General features: G+C 35.3%; 1 protein-coding gene across 4 annotated transcripts in view; it reads left to right on the top strand.

The window, feature by feature from the left end:
- Nucleotides 1-17,251, top strand: part of COL21A1 (collagen type XXI alpha 1 chain) — a 186,351-nt gene that overhangs the window by 155,894 nt on the left and 13,206 nt on the right. For all 4 annotated transcript variants that reach the window (XM_073810876.1, XM_073810874.1, XM_073810873.1 and 1 more), the window contains 4 exons: nt 9,744-9,788; nt 11,959-12,012; nt 13,624-13,677; nt 16,546-16,599. In XM_073810876.1, coding sequence (XP_073666977.1) covers nt 9,744-9,788; nt 11,959-12,012; nt 13,624-13,677; nt 16,546-16,599 — 207 coding nt within the window. The remainder of the gene's footprint in view (nt 1-9,743; nt 9,789-11,958; nt 12,013-13,623; nt 13,678-16,545; nt 16,600-17,251) is intronic.

The following is a 17,251-nucleotide window of genomic DNA, read 5'->3' as shown; positions in this document are numbered from 1 at the left end:
CAATTTTCAAATAATTGGTTATTTACTTTTTACCATATAAATTAACTAAGGTTAAAAATTCATCTGTTTGTTTTCTTCATCAAATTAGCTTCACCTTTGATTTGGTGTTTTAAAATATTTTTGTTTGGTGACTTCTATCATATGTGAAATTGCAAAAAACTTAAAACAATTTGCAGATTTCTCTGAAAAATGGCGTACAACTTCTACTTAGTTACTGAGTCAGCTAGAAAGGTCTTTGAAACATCCATTTTCAGTTTTCTCCTTAAGGAGAAATTCACCATGATTTGTTTTGAGTTATACAGTAACATTCCATGGACCCAAAAGTATACTCTGCACTTTTCAGGTTTTCGGAGGGTCAAAGTTAACTTTAGAACAACTCTGGTATGATTTTGGAGTTTTTTTTCAAGTGGAATTGTTTTTCAGTTTTACATACATCTACATGCATATGTTCCTTTAACTCACTAAAGTACTTCATGTGCTTGATCTCAGTTGACCGATGTAAAGGGGTAAATTACTTTCCCAGATTTGGGGGTTCAGGGCAGTTATGTGACTTTCCCACTATATGGCAGTGCAGATTCTGTCCCTGGCACTCTCAGTCCTCTTCCCCACATCCTCTGGGTTTTCAGGTATGTTATTTTAATTTGCTAAACATTTTTCTTTTTTTTCTTGTCTTGAAAAATGATATTTTTACAACAGCAAAATTGGTTAGAATATCTTCTTGGCTTTAATAAAAAATAGGAGATTGGGATTAACATATACACACTACTATATATAAAATAGATAACTAACAAGGACCTACTGTATAGCACAGGGAACTCTACTCAATATACTGTAATAACCTGTATGGGAAAAGAATCTGAAAAAGAATATATATATATATATATATGTATATACATATATACACACACATATATACACACATACACATATATATATATACACACACACACACACACACGTGTATCTTCACTTTGCTGTACACCTGAAATTAACACAACATTGTAAATCAACTACATTCCAATAAAAATTTAAAAAGAAAAAAAAATGTAGAGATGACTTTAAGTGCAAAAGAGAAATGCAAGTAACATGAAGCAACTTTGCATGACTACCAGGTAGTCTTCCTTCCTATGATAGCCCTGGTCTCATTCTGTAACTTACTATGTCAAACTGGTGGTACTTCTGTTGTCTATAAACACAAGTAGGTCAAAAATATTTACCAAGGCATTTTCTATTAAAGTTATTTATCTTCGGGTAATTTGGGCCCAGTCCCATCTGAGTCCTTGTCTGTAGGCTGGGGAGAATAAATTCACCCATTATTACTTAGGTTATTTTTTTCCCCTTAAAGATGAAAGGGAGTAGTAAAACTGTATTAAAGTATTAAAGGGATAGTAAAACTGGTAATTTCCTTATTAAGGATTTATTGCAAGTACTTGTATATTGGTTTCTTTTTGGTCTGGCAGCTATGATTTTGAATTACTTCTCTTTAGAGTTATCTTACCACAAAATAATCTTTTGTACATCATTCATGATGATCTGTCAGTTAGTGTGGAATTTAAAAAAATTGGAAAACATTGTGGACTTACATGTTTGAAGCTTTTAGCCATATTTCTTCCTGAAAAAATAGTAATGAAATATACTTACGATGTTTAAAAAGCAAAAGTTATTATAGTATTTTTCCCTTTTAAAAAATGAAGTATAGTTGACATGGAATATTACATTAGTTTCAGGTGTACAATATCAATATACTATATTACTATTAGACATTTATGTACATTATGAGTTGATAACCACAATAAGTCTAATAACCATTCATCACCATACCAAGTTATTACAACATTATTGACTACATTCCCTGTGCTGTACAATATATCCCCACATCCCTGTGGTTTATTTATTTTATAACTCAAAGTTTGGGACCCTTAATCCCCTTCACCTACTTTGCTCAGCACCCCACCTCTCCCCTCTGCTGACCACCACTTTGTTTTTTGTATCTATGAGAATTTTTATGTTTTGTTTAGTTTGTTCATTTGTTTTGTTTTAAGATTCCTTGTATAAGTGAAATCATATGATATTTGTCTTTCTCTGTCTGACTTATTTCACTTTAGCATAATACTCTCCAGGTCCATCCATGTTGTTGCAAATGGCAAGATTCCATTCTTTGCTTGTAGCTGAGTAATATTCCATTGTGTACACATACCACAACTTCTTTATCCATTCATCTATTTATGGGCACTTAGGTTGCTTCCACATCTTGGCTGTTGTAAATAATGCTGCTGTGAACAAAGGGATGCATATATCTTTCCAAATTAGTGTTTTTGTTTTCTTTGGATAAATACCCAGAAATGGAAGTGCTGGATCATATGGTAATCTATTTTTAATTTTTTGAGGAACCTCAATACTCTTCTCCATGGTGAGTGCACCAATTTACATTCCTACCAACAGTGCACAAGGGTTCCCTTTTCTCCACATCCTTACCAACAGTTATTTTTTGTCTTTTTTGTAATAGCCATTCTGACAGGTGTGAAGTGATATCTCATTATGATTTTGATTTGCATTTCCCTGATGTTTAGCGATGTTGAGCATCTTTTTATGTGTCTGTTGGTCTTTCTTGGAAAAATGTCTATTCAGGTCCTCTTCCAATTTTTTAAATGCATTATTTACTTCTTTTGGTGTTGAGTTGTATGAGTCCTTTGCATATTTTGGATATTAACCCCTTATCACATATATAATTTGCAAATATCTTCTCCCATTCAGTAGGTGACATTGTCAATTTGTTGATGGTTTCCTTCTGTGCAAAAGCTTTTTAGTTTGATATAGTCTCATTTGTTTATTTTTGCTTTTGTTGCCCTTACTTGAGGAGACAGGTCCAAACAAATATTGCCAGGACCAGTGTCAAAGAGCTTACTGCCTTTGTTTCCTTCTAGGAGTTTTATGGTTTCAGGTCTTACATTTAAGTCTTTAATCCATTTCCAATTCATGGTGTAAGAAAGTGGTCCACTTTGATTATTTTTCATGTAGCTGTACAGTTTCCCAATATCAGTTATTGAAGAGGCTTTCTTTTCCCCACTATATTCTTGACTCCTTAGTTGTAAATTAATTGACCATGTAAGTGTGGGTTTCTTTCTGGGCTCTTTTGTGCCAGTACCACACTGTTATGATTACCATAGCTTTCCAGTACAGTTTGAAATCAGGGAGCATGATACCTCCAGCTTTGTTCTTCTTTCTTAAGATTGCTTCAGCTATTCGGGGTCTTTTGTGATTCCATGTAAATTTTGTTTGTCATATATGGCCTTTCTTACGTTAAGATATGTTCCCTCTATAACCACTTTTTATAGATAGGAACATTTGTTCATTTACATTTTTGTGTGTGTGTGTGGTACGCGGGCCTCTCACTGTTGTGGCCTCTCTGGTTGCAGAGCACAGGCTCTGGAGGCGCAGGCTCAGAGGCCATGGCTCACGGGCCCAGCCGCTGCATGGCATGTGGGATCTTCCCGAACCGGGGCACGAACCTATGTCCCCTGCATCAGCAGGCGGACTGTCAAACACTGCGCCACCAGGGAAGCCCCTTTGTTCATTTACATTTAAAGTAATTATTGATAGGTATACTTATTGCCATTTGGTTAATTGTTTTCTGGTTGTTTTTATAGTTCTTCTCTGTTTCTTCCTCTCTTGTCTCTTCCCTTTGGATTTGATGGCTTTCTTTAGTGTTATGTTTGCATTTCTTTTTATTTTCTGTGTATCTCTTACAGGTTTTTGGTTTGTATTTACCATGAAGTTCATATATAACAACGTATGTATATAGCAGTCTATTTTAAGTTGATGGTTGCTCAAGTTGGAGCACATTCAAAAAGCACTACATTTTTACTCCCCCAACCATGTTTTATGTTTTTGATGTCATATTTTACATCTTTTTATTTTGTGTATCACTTAACTATTTTAGATATTATGATTTCACTGCTTTTGTCTTTAAAATTCATACTAGCTTTATAGTCGGTTGATCTACTACCTTTACTATGTTTGCCTTTAACAGTGAGATTGTTTTTCTTTCATAATTTTCCTGTTTCTAGTGATGACCTTTTTTTTCCTATTTAAAGAAGTCCCTTTAGCATTTCTTGTAAGGTTGATTTAGTGGTGATGAACTCTGTTAGCTTTCACTTATCTGGAAACTCTTTATCTCGCCTTCATTTCTGAATGATAACCTGGCAGGGTAGAGTATTCTTGGTAGTAAGATTTTTTCCTTTCAGTACTTTGAATATATTGTGCCAGTCCTTTCTGACCTGTAAAGTTTCTGTTGTAAAAGCTGATAGTATTATGGAGATCCCCTTGTGTGTAACTATTTGCTTTTCTCTTGCTGCTTTTAAGATGCTCTGTTTAATTTTTGATATCTTAATTATAATGTGTCTTTGGATTCATCTTATTTGTGACTCTATGTGCTTCCTGGACTTGGTGTCTTTCCTTTGACAGATTAGGGAAATTTTCAGCCATTATTTTTTTGAATATATTCTCTATCCATTTCTCTCTCTCTTCTCCTTCTGGAACCCCTATAATGCAAATGCTAGTATGCTTGATGTTGTCCCAGAGATCCCTTAAACTATCCTCATTTGTGTGTGTGTGTGTGTGTGTGTGTGTGTGTGTGTGTGTGTGTGTTTTGCTGTTCCTATTGGGTGATTTCCACTGCCTAGTCTTCCAGATCACTGATTCTTCTGCATCCTCTAATATGCTGTTGATTCCCTCTAGTATATTTTTCACTTCAGTTATTGTATTATTCTGTTCTGATTGGTTCTTTTTTATTTTTTCTGTGTCTTTATTGAAGGTGAAACTGAGTTCAACCATTCTTCTCCAGAGTTCAATGAGCAGCTTTAAGACTGTTACTTTGAACACTTTATCTGGTAAATTGCTTATCTCCATTTCATTTAGTTCTTTTTCTGAGGTTATGTCTTCTTCTTTCACATGGAAGGTATTCCTTCATCTCTTCATTTTGCCTAAATCTCGATGTCTGTTTCTATGTATTAGGTATAACAGCTACATCTCCTGACCTTGAAAGAGTGGTCTTATGTACAAGATGTCCCATGGGACCCAGCAGTGCAGTCCCCTCTGTTCACCAGAGCCAGGTGCTCCTGGAGTATCCCCTGTGTGGGTCACATGTGCCCTCTTGTTGTGATTGGGCTGTGATTGCTGCAGGCACCCTGGTGTGCATGGCTGGCCCCCTGGAGTAGGAGCTGCTTTGGAGGAGAGCTGGGGCAGTCTGCTGGGTATGATGGGGTGGGAGCTGCTTTAAAGGAGCTAGCCTGGGCAGGTCCTCTGGGGAATGCTGGGCTGGGACGCATGGTGTTAGCTAGGTTGATGGCGAATGACAGAAGTGGTGCCCACTCGCCCCCCCAGGCCAGCTAGGTAGAAGGAGAGTAAAAAAGAATGATGCCTGTCAGTGCTTCTGTCCCCAGAGGAAGTTCGACCAGATCCCTGTCCTTCCAGCACCTGCCATAAAATTAGTCAGTGAATCTCCTTCTCCTATGACCCAGATACTTTTTAAGCTGCTGTGTCTGTGCTGGGATTTGGAGTGAGTGTAACCCCACTGGTTTTCCAAGCCAGACATTATGGGGTTCATCTTCCCAGCGCAGGGCCTCAGGATGGGAAGCCTGACATGGGACTCACACCCCTCACTCGCCAGGGGCATCTCTCCAGCTGTGATACCCCTCCTGCTTGTGGGTCTTCACAATGCAGATGTGGGTTCTAACTAGACTGCTTCTCTGCCTCTCGATGTGTGGACTTTTCTTTTTGTTCTTAGTTGTAGAAGGTCTGTCCAGCTAGTCTTCAGGTTGTTCTCAGAGATGGTTGTTCCATATGTAGTTGTGGTTTTGTTGTGTCCATGAGAGGAGGTGAGCTCAGGATCTTTCTAATTTTGCATCTTGATCCTGGAACCCCACAGTAGTATTTTTCTATAATCAAAGTCAGCCAAACATGAAGAGGCAAGGATAATGAATGAGGGGCAATGAAAACCTGTTGGTGCCTCCCAGTGGGAAGCCTTAGATTGCCAAAGTCATCTTGAATACAGTGTAAACTTTGGGGAATGAGGTAGACAAAGGCAAGGTGGAAAGACATGTTAAAAAAAAAAAAAAGATATCCTCAAAATGGAGGAGGACAAATTTTGAGACATGGAAAAGAATTGACTTCATCTATTTTGTAACTTTCAAAGGTCAGGGAGGAGCTGTGAAAAGTCATGAAAATTTGTTCATTTTAGTCCCAGCACTGAGCTAAGTGCTTGTGAGAGCTAATTCATATAATGTAACAACCCTGGAGCTAAGTTCTATTATTTTTTCCCCACGTATAAGATGGGGACACTGAGATTCCAATTTAAATAACTGGCCTGGAGTCAATCAGCACGAGATAATTGGCTAGCTGACTCCAGCATCTAAACTTTTAACTGCCTCTTCTATGCTCTTTATTAATAATGAGTGTAATCTTTGTAGCTAATAAGAATGATACTTTCAACATATGTGTTTTGTATTCATTGCATCTTTAATAATGAACAAATCACTTCTTGATATAATAGAAGAAAACATAATATGCTTCTAATATTTTGACAACTGTATGATATTAAATATCTCTACAAGTGTGTAGAAAGGTTGAAATTTTTGATTTAAAAATACCATTAGTTGATTAGATTTGTTTTAAGCACATTGAAATTATTGCATTACTTAACAGCAGATTTGATCCACGACGCTCTAATTTCAGGAGTAAAGTATTCCATTGCATGTGGAAAAGTATAGAGTGATATCCTGTCTTTTCTAAGTAATGCATCATAGACACATTTCCTTCATTATAAAGTGGTCTCTAGGAAATAGGGGCCAAACCCTTTATTCTAAATTATGCGTGTCTGTTTTTAATGACTTTTTTGTTATACAACAATGGTTTAATGGTTACAGAGAAGCTTCTAGAACAGTTTTTCATGCCGCATTCTTTCACCACAACATTACACAGGATTTTCCATTTGACTTTCTGCTCTTCCTGAAATCCAAACTGAAATCACAGAAATGGAGGAAATATGCCCCTTTATTCTCACCAGATGAAATTCTTGCTTCTGTCTTTACTTACACATGTTCACAGTTGCCTGAACTCAAAACCACACAGGCCGAAAATGAAATATAAAATAGTTTGCTTGGAAAAACTTTTACCCTATGAAGTAACTGTTGCTAAATACTTTTGGATCAACAAACTGGTAACTTTCAAATGGTTTTGAATAATATTTCTACTAATGTAAAATTGGCAAAGTTTAGTCAATTTCAATGAATGTATTGGGAACCCAGGAAAATATTTTCTAGGAGAATTTTATTAACTAATATAGCTCTGAGTGATTTCAGTTCTTCTGGTGAACCTCTCTCTCAACAGTTTTTTATTCTATGCATGCTCATGGCATTATATTAGTTTTGCCAAGAATTGCTTTTATAATCAGTTTTACATTTTGTTTTTTAATATTATATAGTTTTATATATTTTTTGCTTGGTATTTATAAAATATTTAGTAGTTCTTGGTATAGTTGGACCTAGAAGACATTATGACTTTTTTTCATATCTATGACATCTATTCATGTTTTATTAACTTATGAACATAGGCAGTAGGAAAAGGAATCTATTTTTCTCCTAATCTGAGATCCCCCCAAATACTCTCAATATCGGATATGTTGAAATAATGTAAGATTTGTGGCTGTGTCCTAATGAAGACCATACTCAGAATTAGAATTATTCAGATAAAAGGTGTTAAATCAAATTCAGGAAGTGACCTGGGTGGGGGGGTGCTCTCAAGATCTGGGAAGTGAGGCCAGGGCACTGCTTGGGCATAATTTTATTTTTCCCCAGAGTGAGAATATAGCCTTGCTGACAGTGGGATTGGCTGCAAAAACAGGAGTAACTAATTCCTACTAATATAGATCGTGTAAGAGCATAGAGACTTGAATAGGGTTGAAACCTTAAGTAACAAAGAGTTCTGTGCAGCATGAAATTCAGCTTCTCAGGTCTGAGAAGTATCGGGGCAATTGCAGGATCACTTTAGAGATTCTTGGAGCCAAGCAACATGGCATTGACACAGCTGCAGAACCATGTATGGCCACCTTGTGTCTGATAAGATTCTACAGACAGATTTTATTTGAATTTTATTTAAATTCAGAACTTAATCATTATGGTGAGTTGGTATGAGTGTGTATTTGAATGGGAGCTGGTTCTGGGTGGTTTCATCCCAAATCATGGTCTATTGAAATGGAAGCCTTTATTTTGAACAATATTGACTTTGATTGTGTTGACAGTATGCATTTTTTGCCTTAGAAAGGATACAATTCGTTTCACTCTGTTCTCTTTATACTCGTAACTCAATTATTTACTCTAGCTTTATGTTTAGAGTGCTGATAGGGTATTCTGTGCTCATGTTTTATAATGTAACTTTAAATTTTTATATCGTTTTATGTTATTCTCTAGTTAGTATGTTTATAAAGCAACCAGAATGCTTGTCCCTTATTGATGGGTTTTGCTCTCATACAACTTTTCTCTGCGAAGGAGGTAGTGCCATGGAGAACTAATTGAGCCAAATAGGATCAAACTGAATTCCAATTTATCATTTAAGTTTGGATCTTAAAACTAGAACTGTGTGCCATATCTTGTACCGTAATTGTGGCTACCACATGGACCAGTATTGTATTAATAGTCAAGATTTGAAAATCAAAACAATGGCAGACTTTCCCTGTTGTTGAAGATACTTGATGTAGTTGCCCTGATTTACTGAGTACCACTGCTGTTCTTTGAAAGCCCTGAAGATGCAGAGAGCTTTCAAAGAAATACTGATGGTGCCCAATTTCCCTGTCATTTGAATTTCCTTTTCTGCCAAAGTCAATACATATATATATACATAAACAAATGTTATTCATTATTTCAATTGAAGTATCATCAAGAAAGGAGCTAAGAAAAATGAATAAGAAATAAAAATTAATTAGTACCATCTCTGTTTGTTTGGGGTGATAAATGATCGTTTTGGAAAATGCAGTGAATGACAATAGAACTGCTTTCCCATTATTAAATGTGCTCATGTTATTCTCAAATTCAGACAATTAGCATTAATTTTCTCTGAATCTTGCTAGAGAACTCATACATTTGGGCTCAGCCATGTGAAAGAGTTCTCTCTTTCTTTCTTTCTGTCTCTCTACAAACTGGTCTGCATATGCTCCACAATTTTATCAGCAAGGGAATCATTAGGAGAAAGATTGCCATATCTTATACAAGGAGTTAGGTTCCTGGGTGTTTCAAGGCTCAATTTGGAGGAAATTATTTAGTTTCATTAGTTTTCAGTTATGGTGGTGAGACTATGAGGGCCTTTGGAACTGTTGTACTGAATCTGAACTCCTATGATTTGACAGTCTTTTTGCATTAATCATTATAAGTAACATAAGAAAGTGTTCAAATGAAATATCCTTCTTATTTTATCACTTATGTTGGTCTGAGAGAAGAGCCAAGATTAATATCTTCATAGCTTCTTTTTTTTTAAGCCAGTATTTAAAACTTTAAATATCAGATGTATAATAATAAATCTCATAAATTTTTCTTTTCCAAAATTTGATTAATATAAATAGTGGTTTCATGTAGTCAAGAGATATGTTTGATGATTTGCATTATTTACAAGTTAAAACTCCAATTATGGCCTATTCTTCTTTAATGATACAGTCTAAATTTTTTAAATTAAAAATCTACTTTATTTCTTTTTAGGGAATCCCAGGATTTCCTGGAAACCAAGGATTAATGGGACAAAAAGTAAGTGCTAATGAAAGTTGAAAGATTTGGGCCTAGAATCTGATTATGAAAAGGGCAAAGTGGTGATGTCTCTTCACATAGAATACATTTTTTACCACATTCATGGCAACAGTTAATGGTTCAAACATGATATAATTTCAGAAGCTATTATTTTGACCTTACAATTAGTTTTTGTTGTTGTTTTATACAGATATGAATTTGGATTTACATACATGCTTTCTATTTTACTTAGTTACTTTCTACCTTGTGCTCTTAGACCATACTTTTGGGAAAATTGTACTACTTACTAAACTGTATTTTTAGAAATTCTTTTAGTACAAATACTTTGGTTATAAACTTTCAGTGTTTATTCAATTACCAGTATGTTTTTGAGAGAGGATTTTGTAGAGTATACAATTCAAGATTGATGATTATTTCCTCTTAATACACTGAAATTTTTCTACTGTCATCTCCTGGCTTCCATGGTTCACTATGAAAAATCTGCTCTTGTTCTAATCATCATTCTTTTGTAAGTGACCTGTTCCTTCTTTGGGGATTCTTTTAAGATATTTTATTTGTTTTTAGTGTTCTTAAAACTCACTGTGATGTATCTAGATATGGAATTCTCTTTATTCATCCGGGTGGGAATTTAGTTTGCTTCTTGGCTCTGTAGAATTATTTCCATTATCTCTGGAAGACATGAGCGGTTAATCTCCATGCTAATTCTCTTCATCTTCTGCTCTTCCCTCTTTCTGGAATTCTAGTTAGACATATTTTATTCCTTTTAATTTTGTCCTCTACATCTCTAAATTGCTTACTTCCATATCCTAGATTCTTAAATTCTGGTTAAATTTTTTGGATATATTTTCCAGTCTATTTATTCTCCCTTTACTGTGTCTAATCTGCTGTTTAAGCCATCAATTGATTTTTTTAAAAATCTAAACAATCATATTTTTCATTTCTAGAATTTCAAATTTTAATAACATCTTTTTATTCTTTTTTTTTATGGAAGTATAGTTGATTTACACCATTGTGTTAGTTTCAAGGGACAGCAAAATGATTCATTTATATATATATATATATATATATATGTGTGTGTATATATATATATATATATATATATATATATATATACACACACATCCCTGTGCTATAACATCTTTTTATTCTTGATAGTCTAGTCTCTTGTTCTATCTTCAGTCCTAGTAGTTTTTCATGATTCCATTCTTTCATTTGTAAAGATTTCACATGTAGTTCTAAATTCTCTTTCTAGTCATTCTGACAGCTGCAGTTCATTGTTATTCCTCTTGATTCTCAGTCTTGTGGTTTTCTGCCTCTCCTGTCTTAATTGTTGATGCTGAGCTCATTGCTTCATCCTAGTTAGTGGGCGTCCTGTCAGCCTAACTGGGTCATGGAGAGCCTCCTGCTGGTAACCGCGGGTACCATTTCAGTGCCCTTTGAGGGTCCTGAGCCATTGTAGGTACTAAAGGTTCCTGCCCTCTCCCCATAGCTGGCCCAGTGTTCAGTTTCTTAAAAGCTGAGCATGTCCCCTCAGACACCTTCAGCCCTCTTGTTTCCTGCTGCTCAACTTCTAGTGAGGTTTCTGCACACTTCCAAATCCTCATAATCACAATCATAACCGAGAGTATATTTTATTAAAGTGAGGGATCTTTGAAGACTTCTCCTGCTTCTCAAAGAGGATATTCTTTCCAGGGTTGTTGTTCTGGAATCAGAAAATCCCTTGGAGCATCAGGTCAGCCACAATCCCAAAATCTGAAGTCTAAATGCTATTAAACTGTGTCCTAATTTTTCTTAATCTGTACTTACTATCATAGCTCTTAAATTATGGTAAATAAGAAATTTTTTCACTTGATTTTTTTTCCCTCTGTTGTCTCACCTCACCAACAGTATGTGAACTGCTAGGTCTTCCTTTGAAAGAATAAGAGTGCCGCTCCTGATTTCCTAATGAAATATTTTCCTTAATAATTCCACAGACCCTAGGCCTACATCTTTAAGATGTTAGATTCCTGATTTTTTACCTTGCATTGCTTCGTCTTACAATATAGGAAGGAAAGGCAGACACATTGGGCTGATTGATATTGAGTTTTCATTTCATAATGCTTTCGTAGGAAATTTCTAAAGATGAATTGATACTCTACAATTTTAAACTTGATCTGTATTTGATTTTTAGGGAGAAATTGGGCCTCCAGGACCACTAGGAAAAAAAGGAGCTCCGGGGATACCTGTATGTTAATGTCATTATTATTACTGGGGTGTTTGAAATATTGTCATTATGTACCAGAGGTTCTTATTCTGAAATTCACAAAACTGGTGGGAGGATTCAGCAATGAGAATTTTGGGATCCACAAATTCCATGCATTTGTATGAAAAAGATTATGTTCATTTTTCTAGAGCAGTCTAGATTTCTTCAGATTCTCAAAAAGTTGGCTACCCAAGTAAGGATTAAGAACGCTTACTGTAGATAAACCAGAAAACAAATATTCTAGCTAAAAAAAATACTGAGTACCATGAGAAGATCTAAAACTCAATAAATATTCTTTGTTATTTTTTAGAAAATTTACAAATTTAGTACAGTAATGAGGGAGAATATATTCAGAACAGGTAGTATAGGAAGATCCTAAATTAGTGAACAAGTAATTTTGGAAGTTTGGGGAGTAAAGGGACATATGAGTATGATATTAGAAATTATGATAATCCTATGGTGTATAGGACTCCATAAAAAATTTCTAAAAGTAAATTGTTAGAAGCAATGTGTATTTTAATCTATGAATCAAATTGCCTGTAATAGCTTTTTTTTAAGTAAAAAAAATGGACAGTTTATGATCTTTCATTTAATTATGTAAGTTAAAAAAGCAGATATTTTAGCCAGTGAAAAGATTTGATAAGATCTTGGTGAAAGATTTGAATGGAATATTCTTCCTCTACCTCCATCATAAAGACCAAATTATTTTTTCATTGAAATATTAAATGAAACTTGATTATTTACCAGTATTTAAGTTAGCCTCCAGAAAGTGAAGGCATTGACTAGAACTTCATTGAACTTCAAGAATATCTATATTTAATATTTCTAATATTTCAAACACTATGTTATGACTAGTATATTTTACATTTTATAGTTGTAATAAATCTGAATTGATAGCAAACCATAGTAGTGATGACATGCTGTTTTCAATGTGACTATACTGAGATTCTGTTTTCTGATAATACTAATTGAATATTTTTTTGCTCATCACATTTCCTTTGCTGTGATTAAGAGAAAGCAAATGTTTTTTATATATGTAATAGTATTTAAATGGAATCTAAATTAAATTAGTTCCTTGTTGCTAGAATAGTTATCAGTGTCTTATTTTGAATTATATGGTTACTAAAAATATGGCCATTTGTAACTTGAATAGACATTCTTACATTCAGAGAAATTATTAGATTTTAATTCTTTAAAATCATTATTCAAGAAAATAGAAAACGTAAGTAAAATTGACCAAAATAACATCTATGAAGTAATCTAATTCTTGGCCATCATGAGAAAGGAAGAAAGTAGAGTGTAGAAAAAAGAAACTTTTCTTTACATTTGTCTCTTACTAGCTCTCCAGTCATTTTTGCTATTTGTAGGTGATTTAAGCAACCAAATTATAAGGGCTTTGCCAGCCTTCATGTTATCTTGCATAGTTTGATTCTTTATTATCCTTTATTTGGATGTGTGTAGGGATGTTTCCCATATCTTGCATTATATTTTAGTGGATTGATTATGATGGTAAATGTATAACTTGAAAACTGATTGAATATTTTAAAAATATTATTCTCTAAATTGCTCTTGCAATTTCCATTTAAAATGTAGGGTTTGATGGGAAGCGACGGCTCACCAGGTCAGCCTGGAGCCCCAGGATCTAAGGTAAAGAAAATTAACTTAACAAGATTGAGGGCTTTGTGCAAAATGACCATTTAGGTACTTCAGTCAAAGTTTTAACTACATTGATTTTATTTTGAATGTGGTTTGAAGTCTATGAACAAGCACTTGTAGGAATGAAGTCTTAGGCAAAAACTAAGCATATAAAACACGCTAATGTAAAGCAGGCCTGGTTTAAGCTGGAAAAGGTCCAAGATCCTGCATGACTCAGCCCTCTTCCCTTACTGGCAGCTCAAGGGACTGAGGAATACCCAGAGCTCTATGGGGCTCTGTACCCAGCCCACCATCTAGAGTATCTGTAGTGACCACTGAGGGTAACTTTACCAACTTCCAAGTCCTCTTCTTGGTTTTTTATTTAGTGGAATGTATGTGGAATTTTTATTTGTAAAATGCCTTGTAGTGAGTTTTATCCTCCCTTGGGACTGTGGATAAGATGGCACATTATCTCAACTTTCACATTTAAAAAGTAAGGCACGCTTGACAATATATTTAGGTGTCAGGTGAGGTTATTCTTAAGCTAGAACTGGCACTCTGAGTACCATGATTCAACCGTTTTCTAGGTCTACAGAGTCATGTGTAAGAGAATTTCTTTTTATTAGAGGATCAGACCGGGTACCTTCTGGCTCAACGCAAGAAACTATTCTTGACTACTTAATAAGTAGATTCTAGGATAGCCTTCTGAAAGGAAGTGACGGAATTGCTGTTTTGGAAGCATTCAACCTTTAACTAGACCAGGGAAATAGATCCTGGCATACAAAATGAGTACATGGCCTAATCTACTCTACTTTTAATTCTAAAGTACCTAGAAAGAGATAGGATAAAATGTCATTGGGAGCCCAGTGATTAGGGAAAAGTAGCTGCCGTCTCACCAGAGGTGGACCCTGTGGGTGCTTGGAACACTGTGAGTCCTAGCAGTAGTAAGTGTGCACTTGCCAAGTGGAGGTTCTCCATCACGTTGCAAGGTCATGCTGTAAGAAAAAATAGAGTAGTTGTATATTCCTTAAATAACTGGGTACAATGGACTCTCCCATGATGTTCTGGATCCTCTAATTCTTAAGAACCCAGCCTAAGATTTCGTCAGCATTTTTAATTAGCCACTTAGCATCGTTGGCTCACACTGAGCTGGAGGTCAACTAAACCTGCTAGATTTTCCATAAAAGACGTTAGAACAATGTATTTGTGGCATCCACCACTTGGGTAGGTCTGCTGTTGTGGCTGGGGAGTCAAGTGGCTGATTCTAACATCACAGTTTGTTTTTACATAAATTACTATAAAGTTTGATTTCCCTCATCTTGTCCTTCTACGATTATTTTGTTAAAAATAGATTAAAGATGTTAAAATTATACCTCTTAAATGTAATCTTTTCAGTGAAACATTTCAACTTGTTTTCATACAGTATATTACCTCAGGTCTTAGAAAGTTTTTCTGCCAAGGACCAGATAGGACATGTTTTAGTCTTTGAGGGCCATATAATTTCTGTTGCAGCCACTCAGCTCTGCTATTGAAATGTAAAAGCAGCCACCACGGTGTGGATGTGCCTGTGTTTCGTACAAGTTTATTTACAAAAGGAGGCATTGGGCTGACTTAGCCCACAGGCCATAGTTTACTTGCCTCTATGTTAGTTGACAAAACCCTCTGGTTTTGTCAACTAATATATTTGTGAACTATGCCTTCAGTAACAATTGATATAAATTCAAGAGTAAGACTAAAAAAGCTTGTTAAGAAAGGCAGGGATGAGGCTGAAATTCTGTGGTAGATCTTTAGAAAACTTCCAATTTAGATTATAATACCTCTTTGTAAAATAGCTGTTGAACCATTTATAAGTCTGTTTTACCCTATCATATTCCAGTTTTATAAAATATTATCTAAATGACATCAGGGTATATTAACATAATCAGGTCATGTAGCTTTTGGTAAGTCCTGTCACCTCTGAGTTTCAGCTTAATCATTTGTAAAATTAGAAAATTTAAGGAACCATTGTTCTATGGTATAATCATGCTTTTATGTGCTAAATGCTTTAATTAAGTCCAAATAGTATGCTCACGTGGTTCTCAACATGAGCTGAGAATGAAAGTGGTTCCCTTTACTGATCAGTGAGCCTGACCTGGCTCTGGGTGATCATCGCCCCCCACTTCTAGGTATCACACCAACCTCTTTAATTATAGGTTTTTGCCAGACATTGATTGGGTTGTGATTTCAGGTGTCCAAGTATATTTTGAAAGCCAGAACCACCACTGACAATCTCTCCTGATGATCCAGGAGGCAGGTTGTCTTTTATAACCAATCCTCTTTTCCTATCTTACATTCTTTGCTCTGACAACTTGGTCTTGCTTTCCAAATGTCTGTTAGCAAGGACTGCACTGGAATCCTGAAAAAGAATGCAAACTAAAAGTTTTCTGATTCATGCTTCTTCCAAAAGCCACTCAAAAGTGCATTTGAGGCTAATTTTCTTTTTTCAGTTGCATACTGAAAATGAGTCATACAGAGAAAGCAAAACAGAGAAAGATGAAGATTTCCAGCCTAGAAGATGCTATTAAGATACATGGGTCTGGCTTGTGCAGCACAAAGACCTAGCTAATTAGTGCCAGTCCCTAAAGATTGGAATCTCTCTTTTTACTTCGAGCTGCCAGCATCAAACAGGCTGGTAGAAAGCTTTATAAATATGCGGACTCACTTCCCTGCTTGAAAGAGTTTTTCTTAATAAATAGGCTTCACATATAGATTCTATATTTCAAATAATTGGAAAGTTGAAAATGCAAAAGTTGTTTAAAATGTATTCCCTTAAGTGTCTGTATCAGATATATGGTAATGACTAAATTCAAAAAATTTCAAATGGCTTTGATGCATTGACAGGGAAATAAAGGTGAACCTGGACTTCAAGGGCTGCCTGGGGCTTCTGGGCTCAAGGTAATTAATTTGTTTCGAAGCATTTGGAAATGTTTTCAAAGAAGTATGAGTTCCTCTCATTATTTGATGAGATTAACATTTGTATCCCTTAAGAAAAGATAGATGAAGTGAAGGATTACCTTTTAACATAAAATTAGGGTACCTGAAAGCCAGTGGTGAATGTGGGCCAATTTCATTTCTGTTTTTTGGATATTTTATCATAGTTTAGGTAATAAAGGCATGAAATATGCTTTAGTTTGGTTTTTCTAGAACTAGTAAAATTTGGATGCTAATATGAACATCTTCTCTGGTTCAGAGAATATCACGCTCTTATGTGGCTGAATGAGTGTGTGTCTCCCCTGGTGGTGCCGTTTCTTTGTTTGCTGATTGATGGGACTTTATTTTCAGTCTGGGAGTCACAGTTGCCTTTACCAGTTTCCTCCAAACCAAATAGTTGATGTTTATTTCAATCAGATGTTCAATTCTCTTCTAGCCTTTAAAAATCTAGAGTAATATTCAACAGCTCACAGTGAGCAAAGAGAACAGAACTTAGTTTCTACAGAAGAGAGTTGTTTTTATTTAATATGACAGAGTTTGGGACTAATGGTAAAGCAAATAAAGCAAAACCAAAACTCCATGAAGCATATTCAGGAGCATGTCCTATCTCTTAAAA

The sequence above is a fragment of the Tursiops truncatus genome, chromosome 10 (genome assembly GCF_011762595.2).
Source record: "Tursiops truncatus isolate mTurTru1 chromosome 10, mTurTru1.mat.Y, whole genome shotgun sequence".
Classification (NCBI taxonomy): Eukaryota; Metazoa; Chordata; class Mammalia; order Artiodactyla; family Delphinidae; genus Tursiops; species Tursiops truncatus.
Note: the sequence above shows the minus strand (reverse complement) of the source record. Positions and strands in the feature narration are given on the sequence as shown.